Source organism: Antechinus flavipes, chromosome 2 (assembly GCF_016432865.1).
Source record: "Antechinus flavipes isolate AdamAnt ecotype Samford, QLD, Australia chromosome 2, AdamAnt_v2, whole genome shotgun sequence".
Taxonomy (NCBI): domain Eukaryota; kingdom Metazoa; phylum Chordata; class Mammalia; order Dasyuromorphia; family Dasyuridae; genus Antechinus; species Antechinus flavipes.
In genome coordinates, this window is record NC_067399.1 from 621,230,195 (window position 1) to 621,246,512 (window position 16,318).

The window sequence follows — 16,318 nt, forward strand, 5'->3', positions numbered from 1 at the left end:
TGCAGTCAGAATGAGGAGCAATGGGAAACAAACTGGATTGACTTGTAGTGACATCAAGCACCTTTGGGTGGTGCGGCTGGCCTGATCTCATTAATGATTTCTTTTGAAGTGGGTTAGATGCGCTGAAAAATGGAAGAGTGTGTGGAAACCCCATGCTCAATGTTTCAATCTAGGGGAAGTATGGTAAGTTTTTCACATTCTTAAACACTGGAATTTATTAGTGGAGATCTCAGAATTAATAAGAAGTAGCACAAAAAGAAAAAAAATCCTACAATACATGATACTGTATTCAATGTGACGAGGCATTGAAACTGCAAGAGAAATTCCTACTATTTTAGAAGTTATTTTTAAAAACAAGAGCAATAAACATTAAGTTCTTTTTCAATACATAAGAATCTTGGATAGAACTTCAAAGTGAGATTTGCTGGGATCAGACCCTGGAAAGAAGTTCAGGGAAGATTTAGGTAGGTTACTTTTATGAAAATAAGAAGAGAACAGAACTGATTTACAGCCTTCACCAAGCTTTTACACAAAACTAATTCAAGAGAAAAAGTTAAGATGTCTACAAACCTAAGGTTTTTAACAGAACTAATCTTTTTTTTTTCTTTTTAAATACAAGTTATGTTAGAGCTCACTGAAGAAGATTCAGAGAACTGCTCTCTATTTCACTTTAGAGAGAACTCACAATATATGCAACTATATCTGAGACTTTAGGATCTCCTACATCTCACCATTGATCGTCGGATCAGGGACAGCCTGGTCTTGGCCTTGTTCTCAGCAAACTCCAAGCTGTTGATATCTTTGAGACGAGCCTTATATTTATTCATCTGTTCCACAATAATTAGCTCCACACAGCTAGAAAAAGAAGAGATGAATGTGTATTTAAAACCTCAAGATCAGCCATGTTGGAGTAAAGCAGGACTAGGAGTCAGTTTTTGGTGAGGTACAAGATGGGGGCTTGGAAGGAGAGGTTCTAGTAAAACTTTCAACTGAAAAATAAACTATAAAGAGTTTAAGGAAGATTAATATAAGAATTTTCTAACAGTCCTCTAGGAAGGAGCAAAATGAGAATGGACAATCTGAAATGTTAAGAACATTCTCTGAACTTGTCCTTTTCTTGGGCTGTGAGCCAGATATAAGTCATGGGCCGGAAATGAATTCAGTTTCAGGTACGCAAAAAGTGTATACAATTTGGTAAGAATGAGCGATCAAAAAATTACTGGGAACTACATGTAATTCCAAGAGAGTGTGTAATTTCAAAATGATTTTACTAAAAATAACTGATAAATAACTCTCAAGGAGAGAAAACATGGAGAAATCAGACTGGCTTCTTTCAATTTCAATAAATGACAACTCAGGTATTTTAATGTTGTGAAAAAAAATTGCATCAGCTCAGTCCAGTATTTCTTTTCTCTTTTTTTTTTTTTGCTGAGGCAATTGGGGTTAAGTGACTTGCCCAAGGTCACACAGCTAGGAAATGTTAAGTGTCTGACACTGGATTTGAACTCAGGTCCTCCTGACTTCAGGGCCAGTGCTTTATCCACTGTGCCATCTAGCTGTTCCTCCATTTCTTCTTTTTAAAAGATATCTGGAATACTAAATAAATATCCACCCATCTTTGACCTCAAGATTAGATGATTGTAAGGAACTGAGCTATCAGAATGCTTCCCAGATCTTTTGAAAGTAGACAATGCAGTGATTCTTACGTGGTTGTTTTGCTGATATCCTGCACGCTCTGCAGTGGGTCAGTTGTGTCTGGGCAACGGAGAATACAAGGAGCAAACACAATGGCTAAGGCATTAGCAGACATGCGGTTGGTGTCTTCTTGAAGCGCAATCCTAAAGACCAAAACATGCCATCCAAGAAACCAGAGTGAAAAGGGAATGCCAAGTAAGGGAACCTGCCCTACCATTTCACTGTATAAAAAAGATATGGGTACAGAAAGAGAGATTCAATGGAGATACAGCTTGTTGAAAGAATGTTGGCTGGATCTGGAATGAGGAAGACTTGTGGTCAAGTCCTACCTGTAACAGCTGTGCAATCAAAGGCAAGTCACTTAACCACTCTGAGAATTAGTTTCCTTCTCTATGAAATGGGATTAATATATATCATTTTATTATCAGGTTGTAATATATCAGGTTGTTTTGAGGCTCAATTTGATAATGTATGTAAATTCCTTTATAAACCTTAAAGTGTTACATAAAAGTTTGGTCCTCTGCCTTTGGAATGAATATAATTATAGAATACTGAAATTTGAAAAGGACCTTGAAAATCATCTTAGTCCAATGCTTTCACTAACAAGAAAACTGAGGCCCAGAGTGGTAGTGATTTATTGTCACACACAGCTCCCGATCAGCGGCAGATTCCTGAACTAAAGTCTATTAATTTTCAACTCTAATGTTCCTTTGTTTGTTTGTTTTTATTCAAAAGGATTTTATTCTATTTTATTTGTAAATAGTGTTTAAGATTTTCCAATTACATATAAAGATAGTTTTCAGCATTCATTTTTTGTAAGATTTTGAGTTCTGAATTTTTTCCCCTTCTTTCCCACTTCCCAACTTTCCCCTCTCTAATACAGCAATTTGATATAGGTTATACATGTAAAATCATGTTAAACATATTTCTACATAAGTCAGTGAAAAAAAAATCAGAAAAAACCCACAAAAAACAAATATAAAAAAAGCCCAAAGTAGTAAAAATAGTATGTTTTGATCTATATTAAGATTTATATTAAGATTAATTTTTTCCTTGGATGTGGATAGCATTTTCCATCATGAGTCTTTTGGAATTGTCTTGGATCATTATATTGTTGAGAAGAGCTAAACCTATCATAGTTGATCATCACAAACGATTATTGTTACTGTGTACTATGTTATTCTGGTTCCAACCAACCAAAAAAAAAGCTGCTACAAATATTTTTTGTGCATGTCCCCCTTTTTATGATCTCTTTGAGATATAGACCTAGTAGTGGTATTGTATACTTGTATACAATACAGGCATTTATACCTCATTCAAAAGGCATGCAGAGTTTGATATTCCTTTGGTCATAGTTCCAAATTATTCTGCAAAATGATGGGATTAGTTCTACAACTCCACCAGCAATGCATTAAAGTTCAATTTTCCCATATCCTGTCCAATATTTATTTTCCTTTTCTGTCATACTACTCAATTTGAAAAATGTGAGGTGATACCTCAGAGTTGTTTAATTTAAATTTCTGTAATCAATAGTGATTCACATCATTTTTTATAGACTGCTTTAATTACTTCATACGAAAACTGCCTAATCCTATCCTCTGACCACTGACCAATTGTGAAAATGATTTGTATTCTTTTTTTTTTTTTAAAATAACTTTTTATTGATAGAACTCATGCCAGGGTAATTTTTTACAACATTATCCCTTGCATTCACTTCTGTTCTGATTTTCCCCCTCCCTCCTTCCACCCCCTCCCCCAGATGGCAAGCAATCCTTTACATGTTGAATAGGTTACGGTATATCCTGGATACAATATACGTGTGCAGAACCGAACAGTTTTCTTGTTGCACAGGGAGAATTGGATTCAGAAGGTATAAATAATCCGGGAAGAAAAACAAAAATGCAAGCAGTTTATATTCATTTCCCAGTGTTCTTTCTTTGGGTGTAGCTGTTTCCTGCCCATCTTTGATCAATTGAAACTGAATTAGCTCTCTTTATCCAAGAGATCTACTTCCATTAGAATACATCCTCAAACAGTATCATTGTTGAGGTATATAATGATCTCCCGGTTCTGCTCATTTCACTTTGTATCAGTTCATGTAAGTCTCGCCAGTCCTCTCTGTATTCATCCTGCTAGTCATTCCTTACAGAACAATAATATTCCATAACGTTCATATACCACAATTTACTCAACCATTCTCCAATTGATGGGCATCTATTCATTTTCCAGCTTCTAGCCACTACAAACAGGGCTGTACATTTTGGCACATACAGGTCCCTTTCCCTTCTTTAGTATCTCTTTGTGGTATAAGCCCAGTAGAAACACTGCTGGATCAAAGGGTATGCACAGTTTGATAACTTTTTGAGCATAGTTCCAAATTGCTCTCCAGAATGGCTGGATGTGTTCACAATTCCACCAACAATGTATCAGTGTCCCTGTTTTCCCACATCCCCTCCAACATTCCGCATTATCTTTCCCTGTCACTCTAGCCAATCTGACAGGTGTGTAGTGGTATCTCAGAGTTGTCTTAATTTGCATTTCTCTGATTAATAATGATTTGGAGCATATTTTCATATGTCTATAAATAGCTTCAATTTCTTCGTCTGAGAATTGTCTGTTCATATCCTTAGACCATTTATCAATTGGAGAATGGTTTGATTTCTTATAGATTAGAGTCAATTCTCTATATATTTTGGAAATGAGGCCTTTAAATGACTTGTATTCTTATCAATTTGATTCAGTTCTTTATATATTTGAAAAATGAGGTTTCAGTCAGAAACATTAGCTGTAAAAAATGTTCCCTGACTTTCTGCTTCCCTTCTAATTTTGGTTGCATTGGTTTTGTTTGTACAAAAACAGTTTAATTTAATATAATCAAAATTATTCATTTTGCATTTTATACTGTTTTTCATCTCCTCTGGTCATAAATTCTTCCTTTCTCCATACATCTGATAGGTAAACTGTTCCTTGCTATCCTAATTTGTGATCAATACTCATTTTGTCAAGATATGTTGGTCTATGGTGTGAGACATTAAGTCTATGCCTAGTTTCTGCCATACCATTTTCCAGTTTTCCTAGTAGTTTTTGTCAAATATTGTTGTTATTCCAGAACCCAGAGGCTTTGGGTTTATCAAACAGTAGATCACTATAGTCATTTACTACTGTTTCTTGTGTATCTAATCTATTGCAATGATACATCATTCTATTTCTTAGCCAATACAAAATTGTTTTGATGGTTGAAGCTTCATAATGTTTTTAGATCTGGTATGGTTAGGTCATCTTCCTTTGCGCTAATTTTCATTAATTCCCTTGATATTCTTGACCTCTTGATCTTTCAGGTGAACTTCATCATTATTTTTTCTAATTCTGTAAAATAATTTTTGGAAGTTTGATAGGTATGGTCCCACACTGCCCTTTTGGCTATATATTTTGCAAGTATCTATTACATTCCTCTAACTGAAATCCTTAGGATCAACAGATTGTTCTATCAAGTAAAATCAGAAAATACTGAATTTAAGGATATATCTTTTCACTACCATATCTCAAGAAACTAGCTCAATGGTAAGAGTTTCTCTTCCTCCAGTTGACTGCTGTCATTTCCTAAATTGAAAGAAATTAGTCCTAGGTATTTCCAATACATGTTGAAACTCTTGCTTAACATATTGGCCCTTTAAGTGAGATATTATCAGTGCTATAAATATGAATCCTTTTGGTTCTGGAAGTTATACAGGCCAAGTCATTAACATTAGACTTTAGCCAGTCATGATATGTTTCTTTGAGGTAAATAGAATGAGTTGCTCTTCCAAGCATAGAGATTGTGCACTACTCAAGAAAACATATCCTACAGTGTAATGTAGCTTTCTGAAGGTCCTCTGGAAGGGCCTTGATCTCAGCAGAGGATGGACAAGAACAGAGCCCAAAGTCTTTATTGTTTCCTTCACAGTCTGTATCTGTTATAGTCTGACACAGTCTCAGTCTGACCCAATCTCATCCAGCAGTCTGCCAGTCTCAACCAGTCTCAGTCTGAGTCTGACTTTGTCCTCAGTTTTCTCAACCCTTAAATATTCCATTACAATTACATCATACAGTATACTGATTATAAGCCAATCTAGAGTGATTATGTCATTATATTATACTAGATATATGTGAACTAGAGAACCATTATCTCATCAATTCCACTGAGTTAACACCTTGTTTCAAGTATACTTCTCCAAAGTTCCGGCCCTCTACACTATAGTAGCAGCTGTAAGAAGGAATCTATTCTATAACAGACAAGCAATTCTAGTTACCTTATTCTACCATTAGAGAGAATAAAAGGTACTTTAATGTATAAAGTATTGGGGACTTCTTCCCTAAAATATTAAAGTATGAACTCTACATGTAAGAATCATGGTAGGAAAACTACTAAATCTCTCTTTTTCCCTCAGAGCAATTACCTGACCAGATGAAAGATTAGGCGTTCAAGAGTATTAAGATGTGTTCGGGAGAGCTGATCAATCACAGAATATACACCATGGATAGTCTCTTTTCTCTCTTGAAGACCTAAAAGAAAAAGTGAACCAATTAGAATGAATATGGCATCTGTTATTCTTGATTAAATATGGCTAATTAGAGGTGGGCCATTCCTCATATGGAGACCAGTTTTGAAAAATAGTTAGGCAAATACATTTTTAACTCCATCTTTGGGAGACTAAAGAAAGGGAACTTTCAAGAAGCCATAATATGCTTCTAGGAGTGTCAGAATGCAACTCCTTCTTGTGCACAATTCTACTTTAAAAAAACACTGACATAAGGTTATCAGAAGACAGAGACCCACAGAACACTGGACATTAACAGCTAAAGACAAAGTCAGGAAAAAATATAAGATATCCAGATCATGGTGTAGTACTCTTTGTATATGAAGTAAACAATAATAACTAAACCATAGATAATTCCTTTAAACATGTCACTTTGTAAATGTGATCTGGAGAAAGTCCAATGATAGAACTAAAATACCTTTCCATATGTTACCAGAAAATAAATGAAACAAAAATGTTAGAAATGAAAATATATTACAAATGTGAGAATCAAAAATGATACCAAAGTTTATTGAAATAGGGAGAATGCCATAATGATTAATGTTAAGAAAATCAGGAAAGTTGAAGAGAATTTAGCAGCACATCTTCAGCAATTTTCAGGGGAAAGGGAACCCTGGCCAACACAAAAATATATATATAATCTGTGGCAAATTATGTCCCTTTAAGACCAAAGGGTACCCAATAAGTTGTTCTAGCCTGTTGCAGATATTCCACCTCAGCTATCCAACTTTCTTTCTAAAAAATTTTTAAATATGCTAAGTAATTTTCTGATTATTTACCCAATTTTCCAAGTATAGTGCTATGAGAAAAGAGGTTATCTGGTTCAGTGAGCACAAATATATACAAGAAACTAGCAATTTCACTCACACACACACAAAAAAATCTACTCTCATCTGGTTAATAAATAAATTTTGTTTAAGTTTGTATAGTTTAAACCAATTACTTTAAACATTAGTCACTTTTCAGAGAACTCTTCAGAAATCATCAAGGACCCAGAGACTATATCCTGGACTATGTTAAAACCAAAACTATAATAGCCAAGAGCCTTAACTATTATATTGTATTACAACACACACAGTTCTTAACCAATGATTCATAATCTAAATCAATAAAAGCCATACCTTTCACTCATTTAACTCTTAAACACATCATTTGACATTTGTAAGTAGCAAAGGGATTGTTAACTCATAGAATACATGAAGCTCTGCTATGTATAAAATTTTTGTAATGGAAAAGTTTAATGAAGCAACTGAAAATACAATATTATACATCAAGCCACATTATAAGAATTTGTTGGGTAGGATCTAAACAGAGCTGATTCCAAACAAGAGCAAATACCTAAGTTCATTTTTAAAATTCTATTAGTTCAATGTCAAGTCTAATATCTGTCTAATAAAGTCTAATATTGAATAAAATACTCAATATTAGTGTTCAAAAATTCATCCAGGGTATGTTTTATCATCACATTACTGGTCTTTTGGTCCTATGTGCTTACCCATAGCTCTCAAAAATTCCTCATAGAGTTCAAAAGTCATGAGAGGATTAGGCAATTCTCGAAGCCACTGTTTGAACACACTGGCAATGACATGAATATTGTAGTCATCCAGATTCACACTGTCAATATCTATTGTTAGAGAAAAGGAGGAAATCAAGTTAACAATTCTTACTATTTCTCATTTTGCTAATTAAAGAAAAAAAAACAACCCAGAAGTTCAACAGGATTACAACTTTCCTACAGTTCCATTAAAAGCCCATAACAAGTATGAAATTGGAAACTGTAGACAGATTTTATAATAATAACTCAAAATTATATACAGTTTTTAAAAAGACATTTTGTATACACGAGTTTATTTAAATCTCAAAACTGGATAGTATTACATCAATACCAACATTTTCTAAATGAAGAAATGGAGTTTCAGAGTAGTTAAATGACTAAGATAAGATCATACAAGTAGTATATACAGGAATTAGGACTTGAATCCAGGTCTTTTGATTGAAAAATTCTCTGCTCTTTTCATTGCACCAGACTTTTTCTCAGACTCTTAGCCACTATGCTGAAAAGTCTTCTGATTTGAATGGAGATATTCTAAACTTTCAAGGACTTTTATGGAGTTGTTTTAAGATGGATCCCACTTTAAATCATCATGGAATCTTAAAAAATAAATATGATTTATTTAAATGCAATTTTTCCCTCTGGTTGTTTCTTTTCCTCTTTAGCTTTTATTTGAAAAGTACCCCTTCTATCTTACCGGTATCTAGACCTTGACGAAGTTCCTTAACTTTATTAGTTAAGCCAGATTTTCGGTAAATACCCTCTGTGTAAAGTCCATGCATTTCAATATAGTTTATAAGCTTCTCTACCACTAGTGGAACGGTTCTTTCTTCATTGGTTAATCGGGATAGTTCCACCCCAAATTGTCGAGATGAAAGTTCTGGATCATACTAAATGGAAGAAAGATTTAAAATTCGTTTAAATTTAAGAAAAACATTAAAAATTCATATCTATTTCTCAATAGATGGGATCCTGACAACTTCCTGATAAGAAGCTGATTTCTCAGGCTGATAATTGTTGGCAAGGAGGAATGGGTTTTTTGTTCATCGCACATCAATGAGGGGCAGCTGACATCCACAACTGCCCTCCCTATAAGTCTTAACAACTACCTCTATATTTTATTCCTTGTGAAGTAACACTAAAATAATTGATTATTTTTTTCCTCTTGAAAAGCTCTTCCCCTCATTTCTACCTGGCTGCCCTTTCAAATTTTAAATGCCTTTATGAAGCTTTGCCTATTTCCTCAGCTGGCAGCAATCTTCTGTTTTTCTGAATATCTTGTAAGTACTCAGGACTTTACTTAGCTACACTTTCATTCTTGTCTATGTATTCTGTATTTTATCTCCTTCAGACTACAGGCCTCATCATAGGAAGGAAAATATTTGATCCATTTTTCTATTTCCCATATTCAGAGCACTGTGCAGAGCAGATTTCACTAAGTTTTTGATAAATGGCTGTTAAAATGGAAGGCAAAGTGAAGGTTAAATATGGGATGTCTTTAATATGCACAGTTCCTTTCAGGATACATATGGGTGAGTAACCTGTCTCTAAATTATTTTACAAATCATTTAAAGATAACATATATAAAATAATATATATATATATATATATATATATATATATATATATATATATATACATATATATATATTCCATCCTTCACTGGAATGTTGGATGACAGCTTAATTTCTGACTGAAGTTGAATTATTTTCAATTGTATTATGTATCTATTTGCAGTGTTATGGTTCATAACGAGCTCTTCTGAATGACATGAGTCTTGCACTGTGAAACTACAAAGACTGACTACAAGATTTACTAAATTTTTATAATTTAGTTTTTTAATGAAAAAATTGATTAAAACAACTTAATACAACTTATTGAAACTAAAGGTCTTTTAAAAACAAACATTTTAAATCAAGGTTCACTCTAAATGGGAAAATGTTGCTTGACTACTTCACAAATAGTCAATAATTTAAAAATGGATGACAAAATATCTCTATGTATAATAAACATGAGTCAATAAATGTTAGAATCCTTACAAAGTGTTAAGTCATTAGAGTCATAGAAACAATGTTTAAGTTTGCACCTTTAAGAATTTACACATTAGAGGTCACACAGAGCTCACAACTTTAAGAGAGTTTACACATCAGAGCTCAAACACTGGAGTTCACAAATACGGGAGATTCACAAAGTTAACTTTGTAACTTTGAGTTTACACCTCTAAAAGAGCATAAAGGGAGCTGAGTTAGTGAAGTGGTTCTATTCAGGAGATTGACAAACTAGAGACTGAAGTTGGGCAGAAGGAATCTAAGGATTCGGAGAAGTAGAACCAAGATTCAGAGGAAGTTAGAGGCAACAAAGGACAAGCTGAAAGAGCTCTTGGAACCAAGCAGAGAGATAGGCCTCTAAGAAAACTAACTAGGCTATTTTAGAAGAGACAATAAAAGACTGTTTTCCCTGGCTGTGTTTTGAGGTGATTATTACTTGGAACTGAAACAAAGGCTGCCTCCAGAAACCTCCTCAAGAAACCTGCACCCAGAGAACCATCATATTTTAGAAAAGAAGAGAACACCACAAATAAAGACCTACAGGAATCTAATATTATCTGAACTATTGATATATGTTTACTAGATTGACAAATAATGATTGTAGATGAAAAGAATAGGAATAAATAGGAATAAAAATCAGCAATCTTATAAAATTAAGTGAAAAAGTGTTTCCTTTTGTCCAAAGAAAAATCACATTTGTTTTAAATCTATAGCACTTATCTATTTGTAGTAACAGTGGTTAATGCTGATTCAATTATAGTTCCAGTGGGATCAGGGTGAAACATTCTATTCAATCCAGAGAGTGAAATAAGAACAATACAGAGAGAAGAGTATGTTTTTAGAAAGGGAATTGGGGCTTTGCTTCAGTATATATGTTTGTGATAGGTTTTGTTTTTCTTGTTTTGTCAAGGAAGGGAAAGAGAAATGGAACAGAGAGAATTTAGAACTCAATATAAAACTGAAATTAAAAATACTAGCTAAAGCTTTTTTCTTTTTTCAATCAGCTGTATTAAGTTGTTTTAACCATTTTTCATTAAAAAACTTAAAATTATAAAAAAGTAATAAATATATTATAATTATATTATATGCAATTATTATATAATAATTAAATATGTAATAATATAATAAAATTTATTTTAAAATATATCTTGTAGTCTTTGTAGTTGCACAGTGCAAGACTCATGTCATTCAGAAAAGCTTTTTCTATGTTATTCTGATAAGATATCTGAATAAAGGGAAAAAAGGCTATGTGATGAACCCTAAGGAAAGGAGGGAATGAAATTATTAGTAGATATAAGGAGTCAAGTTCCAGTTTTGAGATGGATACCTGCTCTCAACAATGAAACATTTCTATGATGGTGAATGCTGCTACCATCTGGCTCATTCCCACATTTGAACCAAATTCCATATTCTCAATATTCAGCTTTGATATTAAATTCTTATTTGTATAGGCTACCTGAGGGCAGGGAATACATCCTTAGAGGCTTTCTTGCACAAAACCATGCCCAGAAAAGGCACCAGGGCATTTTCTTGGGGAGATTGCCTATGAAGAATAATAATTTCCACTGCATAGATCTTGTAAAGGGGATAAATGGATCTTTTCTTTATTGCTAAGTGAATTGTAAGGCAGAGCTTCTTACCTTTTTAGAGCACTTGGCTGTTGTTTTCAAACAGCACTTCTTATGGCAAGCATACTTGCATACTGAAAAATAATGGCAAGAAGTAGAGTTAGGGAAAGCCTGTTTTTCTCTACAAGGTAAAAGCTTTCCTTAGAATTACTTTTTGTTAAAATTATACATGGCTAAAATATCACATAAAATAATCTTGTAACACTTACCTGGTGTAACCTACCACAAATTCAAGAATAAAACGTCTAAAACCTGAATTCTGCTAAATTAAAAAAAATTTTTTTAAAAATAATCTTTATTTCAATAATTAGTTTCCTTTGTATCTGTGTATTTTATGCACTGAAAAACATTACTCTGAGAATGGCATAAAAATGTTTTAAGAAATCCTTATCTATAAGATGCTCATAATTTTATCTATTAATTTATTTGCTTGTTTTAGTAATAGTAGAATCAAAGTTAAGTTTTGAAAAAGCTTAAAATAAAATTCAAAGCTCTATATTCTTAAATTGGAGGTTCATTTGGCCTTTTACTTAGCAGGGGGGATACATGTCAGCTTTGGTGATGTGATAAGAAAATTAGTACCCATTTGCCTAAAAACATTTCCCCAAGGCTTGTCTGTAGTGTATGGCAATCCCAATATGTTGGAATCACTGCCATAGGGCTTCTGTTAAAAAGCAACTATAATTTTTTAGGGAGGTAACAAATATACTCATTTATATACTAACATGGATTAGTTTATTAGACTGTTTTATAAATCAAGGCAGGTCAAGTCTGATTCAAGTGTATAAAGTCTCTGGGCAAGGGAATGGAAGGAGGTAGGAAGAACCAGTGTAATACTGCAAAGAAAACAAATTAAAATGATGTCTATCTAATTCTGTCAAGGACCAGACCACATGGCAATATTTGAACAGGAATGGAATTATAAATTAGATGACTACAGTTTTTAGTCCTGGAATGTGAATTCTTTAGTGTGAAAATGTCATTGAGGCAGAATGAAAATCTCCTGATTGCTCAATGTTCTTTGATGGATACCACTCCCCAATTTCCTTCTCCCTCTTCGTTCCTTCCTCCCTCCCTCCATCTCTCTCTATCTCCCACCTCCTTTTTCTGTTCTCTCTTTCTCTATAACATTCAGTGTTGCATGGGGAACTTAAAAGGCTATATGATTTAGCCAGAGTCACATTGCCAGGACGTCCCAGAAACCAGTTATTTCTGATTCCAAGGCTGGCACTCTAGCAGTGCTGCCTTTCTTGTCACCATGCTATGTACAGAATTGACCCTTAATGGATAATGACACACACAAAAAATATAGAGACAAGGAATCTATTTTGGGTTGCTCCTAGAAGGACTTTGCATTATCCATAAACTCTAATGTGTAGCATGCATAAAGTTCTTAATGACACTTATTGACTTGATTGAGACTGGGTAAGCATCAGCCAGCAGACTCAGATTACTGTTGGGGCTGTTTTTGAAAAACTTTCAGCACATCTGAAATTTAGTCTTAGGACACCTAAGAGCCTTTTCATAAAGCAGAGAATGCATTAGTAATAAGACAGTTCAAAGACAGAGAAAAACAGTTAGAAAATTCCAAGGAAATCAATGACACTTACATTTGCAAACAGAAGCTCTGTCCATTATCCAGATGAGGGAAGAACAGTACTCACAGTAGGTAGGAATACTATACTGGGTGGCTTTAAAAATGTGCCCATTATGTTCTTCCACCTATGACAAAATGCAACACTTTAGTCAAATCTACAACTAACTGAGATGGACTCTCTCATCCATGCTTCACTTTCACATGGCATTTACTTTTTGTTCATCTAGGTCATCTAGCCATTTTTCTGCTGCCAGATTCAGTGCTCTTATCTACTGCACCAATTAGCTTTCCCTTACACTGATTTTGTATTAATTTAATATATACAGCTACTAATAAGCAGACAAATTAAAGTGACTAGAAGGCTTTACCTTCATGTTCATTGCATTGACAAAGGAAAATGTAGAGGCTATGGAAAATAATCATGTTAATGCACTGAGCTGCGAACTGATTCCATCACTGAGGAAAGCAATTTGGAACTATACTCTGAAAACCTACAGAAGTGTGAATACCTTTTGACCCAGCAATACCATTTTGACTTATACTTCAAAGAGGAAAAAAAAAGGACCCACATTTTTAATAATACTCATAACATCTTTTTGTGTTGCCAAACACTGAAAACTAAAAGGGTGTCCATCAACAGTGGAATGGCTGAACAAATTTTGGTACACGAATGCCATGAAACATCACTGTACCATAAGAAACAAGGGAGTTTTCTGAGAAATCTGGAACGCTTTCTATGAAGTAATGCAGAATGAAGTGAGAAGACTCAAAACAATTTATACAACTAGCAACAACTGGGAACAAATGACTATGAAAGATTTAAGAACAAAGATTACCCAGAGACCAATTCTGGAGTATTACAAATGAATTCCACACACTCCCTCACAGAGAGGGGATGGATTCAGGGTACAAAATGAGACATACTTTTTGGGATGTGACCAATGTAGAAATCTGTTTTGCATATCTGTTATAACAGGTTCTGTTTATTTCCCTCTTCTGTTCCTCCCAGGAAAGATAGGATAGGGAGCTGAAAGCTTGATGAGGCAGAAAAAATCTATTTGTTAATTGAAAAAAACTTTAATTAAATTTTACTGGAAGTAGGGAATTCTTTGTAAGTGAACATCACCAGTGATGTTCTACCAGTGAACATCAGGAATATTTTTAGGAGCACGCTAGCTTAAGTTAAGTACTGTTTGTTAGCCTTGGGAATTTGGTCAAAGGTGGGATGTAAATTCCAAGATTAACTCTCCTTCTACACAGCCTTAGGGCATGGAAAAGACAATCATCACAATATGAAAATATAGTGAATGAATCACTAAGAAAATAAGTCCCTTCCAGTCCACTGTACCAGCTTGGTCAATACAGCTTGCTGATTATGGACAGGTACTTCAAAAGAGAAAGATAAAATATTAATGGATTTTAAAAGATCCTTGGGAAAACCAATGAAACCGTAAAAATTTTTTTGTTAAAACAATAACTCTACAACCATGCTATCAAAGAGAATGGTAAATAATGTTGTCTTGTGCGATCATAACTTGCAGGAAAATCATGCCAAAAATTAACATGATTTATTCAAATAATCATCAGAGTTGCAATTATTAAAGGAAGTTAATTTTCATGATTTTTAGTTTCAATTTCAAGGTAAAGTTTCAATGACACCTTTTCTCTACCCCATTAACTATGAAATATTAATTCCCTTTTTACTGGTACCAGTTATTTTCAAGCAAGGAAGACATTCTTCAACTGACATTCTACACTTAGAAACTATTTTCTTCAAACTTTAGCCTTTACCTATAATTTATACATAGCTATAATAAAGTCTTCCATTTCATCATTGGTCACATATGTACAACTCTTTTCTTATTAAAAAAAAATTCATGCTTAATATTTTTAATATCTTGATTTGAAAAAAAAATTCAACCTTCCAAATTTAAAAAAATATTTATATCTACTGGAAAATTTTATTAAAGTACTTAAAAACATGAGACCTGAAAGTTCAGATATTATAAATTATATATATTTTTTTCTGTTTCAACCAAGAAAATATCTAACCTCTAAAAGGCAGCAAAGGGAAATACTGGCCTCCATTTTGTAACTTTTATTGGGGAACATATCTTTGCCTTATGTGATAATAAACGAATCATAAATACAATAAAGTAATTGATCTAAAATGGGTACTATAATGTATTGACACAACTATGAACATAAATGATTAATTATAAATTACAAGAATATTCATTATCTATGCATGTCAGTTGAAGTACAATAGCTTATCAAATCTTAAAACAAAACTGGTAAAATATTTTTCTATAACACACTAGACATATAGATAATAACTTACAAAATCAGTTTCTTTTTTCCTTCTTTTCTTTCTTTCTGTTTTTGGCACCTAGAAAAGAAATAAGCTAATGACACAACTGAAAGACAACAAATTTTCTTTGCATATGGTAGGATTTACATGGGTTGTACACACACACACACACACACACACACACACACACACACTCTCACAACTTTCATCAAACAACCTCAAAGACCATTATTATTTTTGAACCTGTTTTTTTTTTTTTTTAAAAGTGCTCACAAAAATCATTGGTGAAACTTAATAGGATATGGCTTATTTTTTTCCCCACACAAAACTTTGATTCTGTTTTAGTGGCTCATAGGATTATAAGTCTAGAATGGAAGGGACCTCAAAGTCCATTTAGTCCAATCCCCTCTTTTTACACATGATAAAACTGAGGTCAAGGGAAGTAAAGTCTCAGAGACTATCATCCACACAGGAAATAAATAATCAGAAATGAATTAGAAGCAAGGTCCTCTGACTCCACATCTTCTTTCCACTATACAAGATTCTATAGGGCAACAAGTCTATAATATCTCTACTGTTTTCACTGATGATACATAACATCTCTCCTTTATGAGTTATTCCTTCCCAATAAGAGCACAGGGGAAGACCACCCTAAATTGCTCTAGTATCTATAAAACTGAAATCTCTTAAAAAACATGTTTATGAAATGAAGAATTTTCTATATCACGAACAGTTTTGCTCAATATACACTTTAATCCCAGTCTAAAGATGTTTCAGAGTCATTTACTGATGATATATAGTTAAAAAGGATTTAAAACAATTTTTACCAAGTTGTTTAATTTGATTAAAAATAAAAAATAACAAAAAACAATGAACAGGAAAAGAAAAGCATCTATTTGCTATTGCCACA

At 33.5% G+C, this 16,318-nt stretch overlaps 1 protein-coding gene across 1 annotated transcript in view; it reads right to left on the reverse strand.

Moving 5' to 3' along the window:
- MYO9A (myosin IXA) overlaps window positions 1-16,318 on the reverse strand; it is a 289,464-nt gene that overhangs the window by 13,777 nt on the left and 259,369 nt on the right. The window contains exons 33-40 of the mRNA XM_051981925.1: window positions 15,439-15,486; window positions 13,111-13,222; window positions 11,513-11,574; window positions 8,522-8,714; window positions 7,768-7,896; window positions 6,132-6,237; window positions 1,707-1,838; window positions 732-855 (exon numbers count right to left, since the gene is read on the reverse strand). Coding sequence (XP_051837885.1) covers window positions 732-855; window positions 1,707-1,838; window positions 6,132-6,237; window positions 7,768-7,896; window positions 8,522-8,714; window positions 11,513-11,574; window positions 13,111-13,222; window positions 15,439-15,486 — 906 coding nt within the window. The remainder of the gene's footprint in view (window positions 1-731; window positions 856-1,706; window positions 1,839-6,131; window positions 6,238-7,767; window positions 7,897-8,521; window positions 8,715-11,512; window positions 11,575-13,110; window positions 13,223-15,438; window positions 15,487-16,318) is intronic.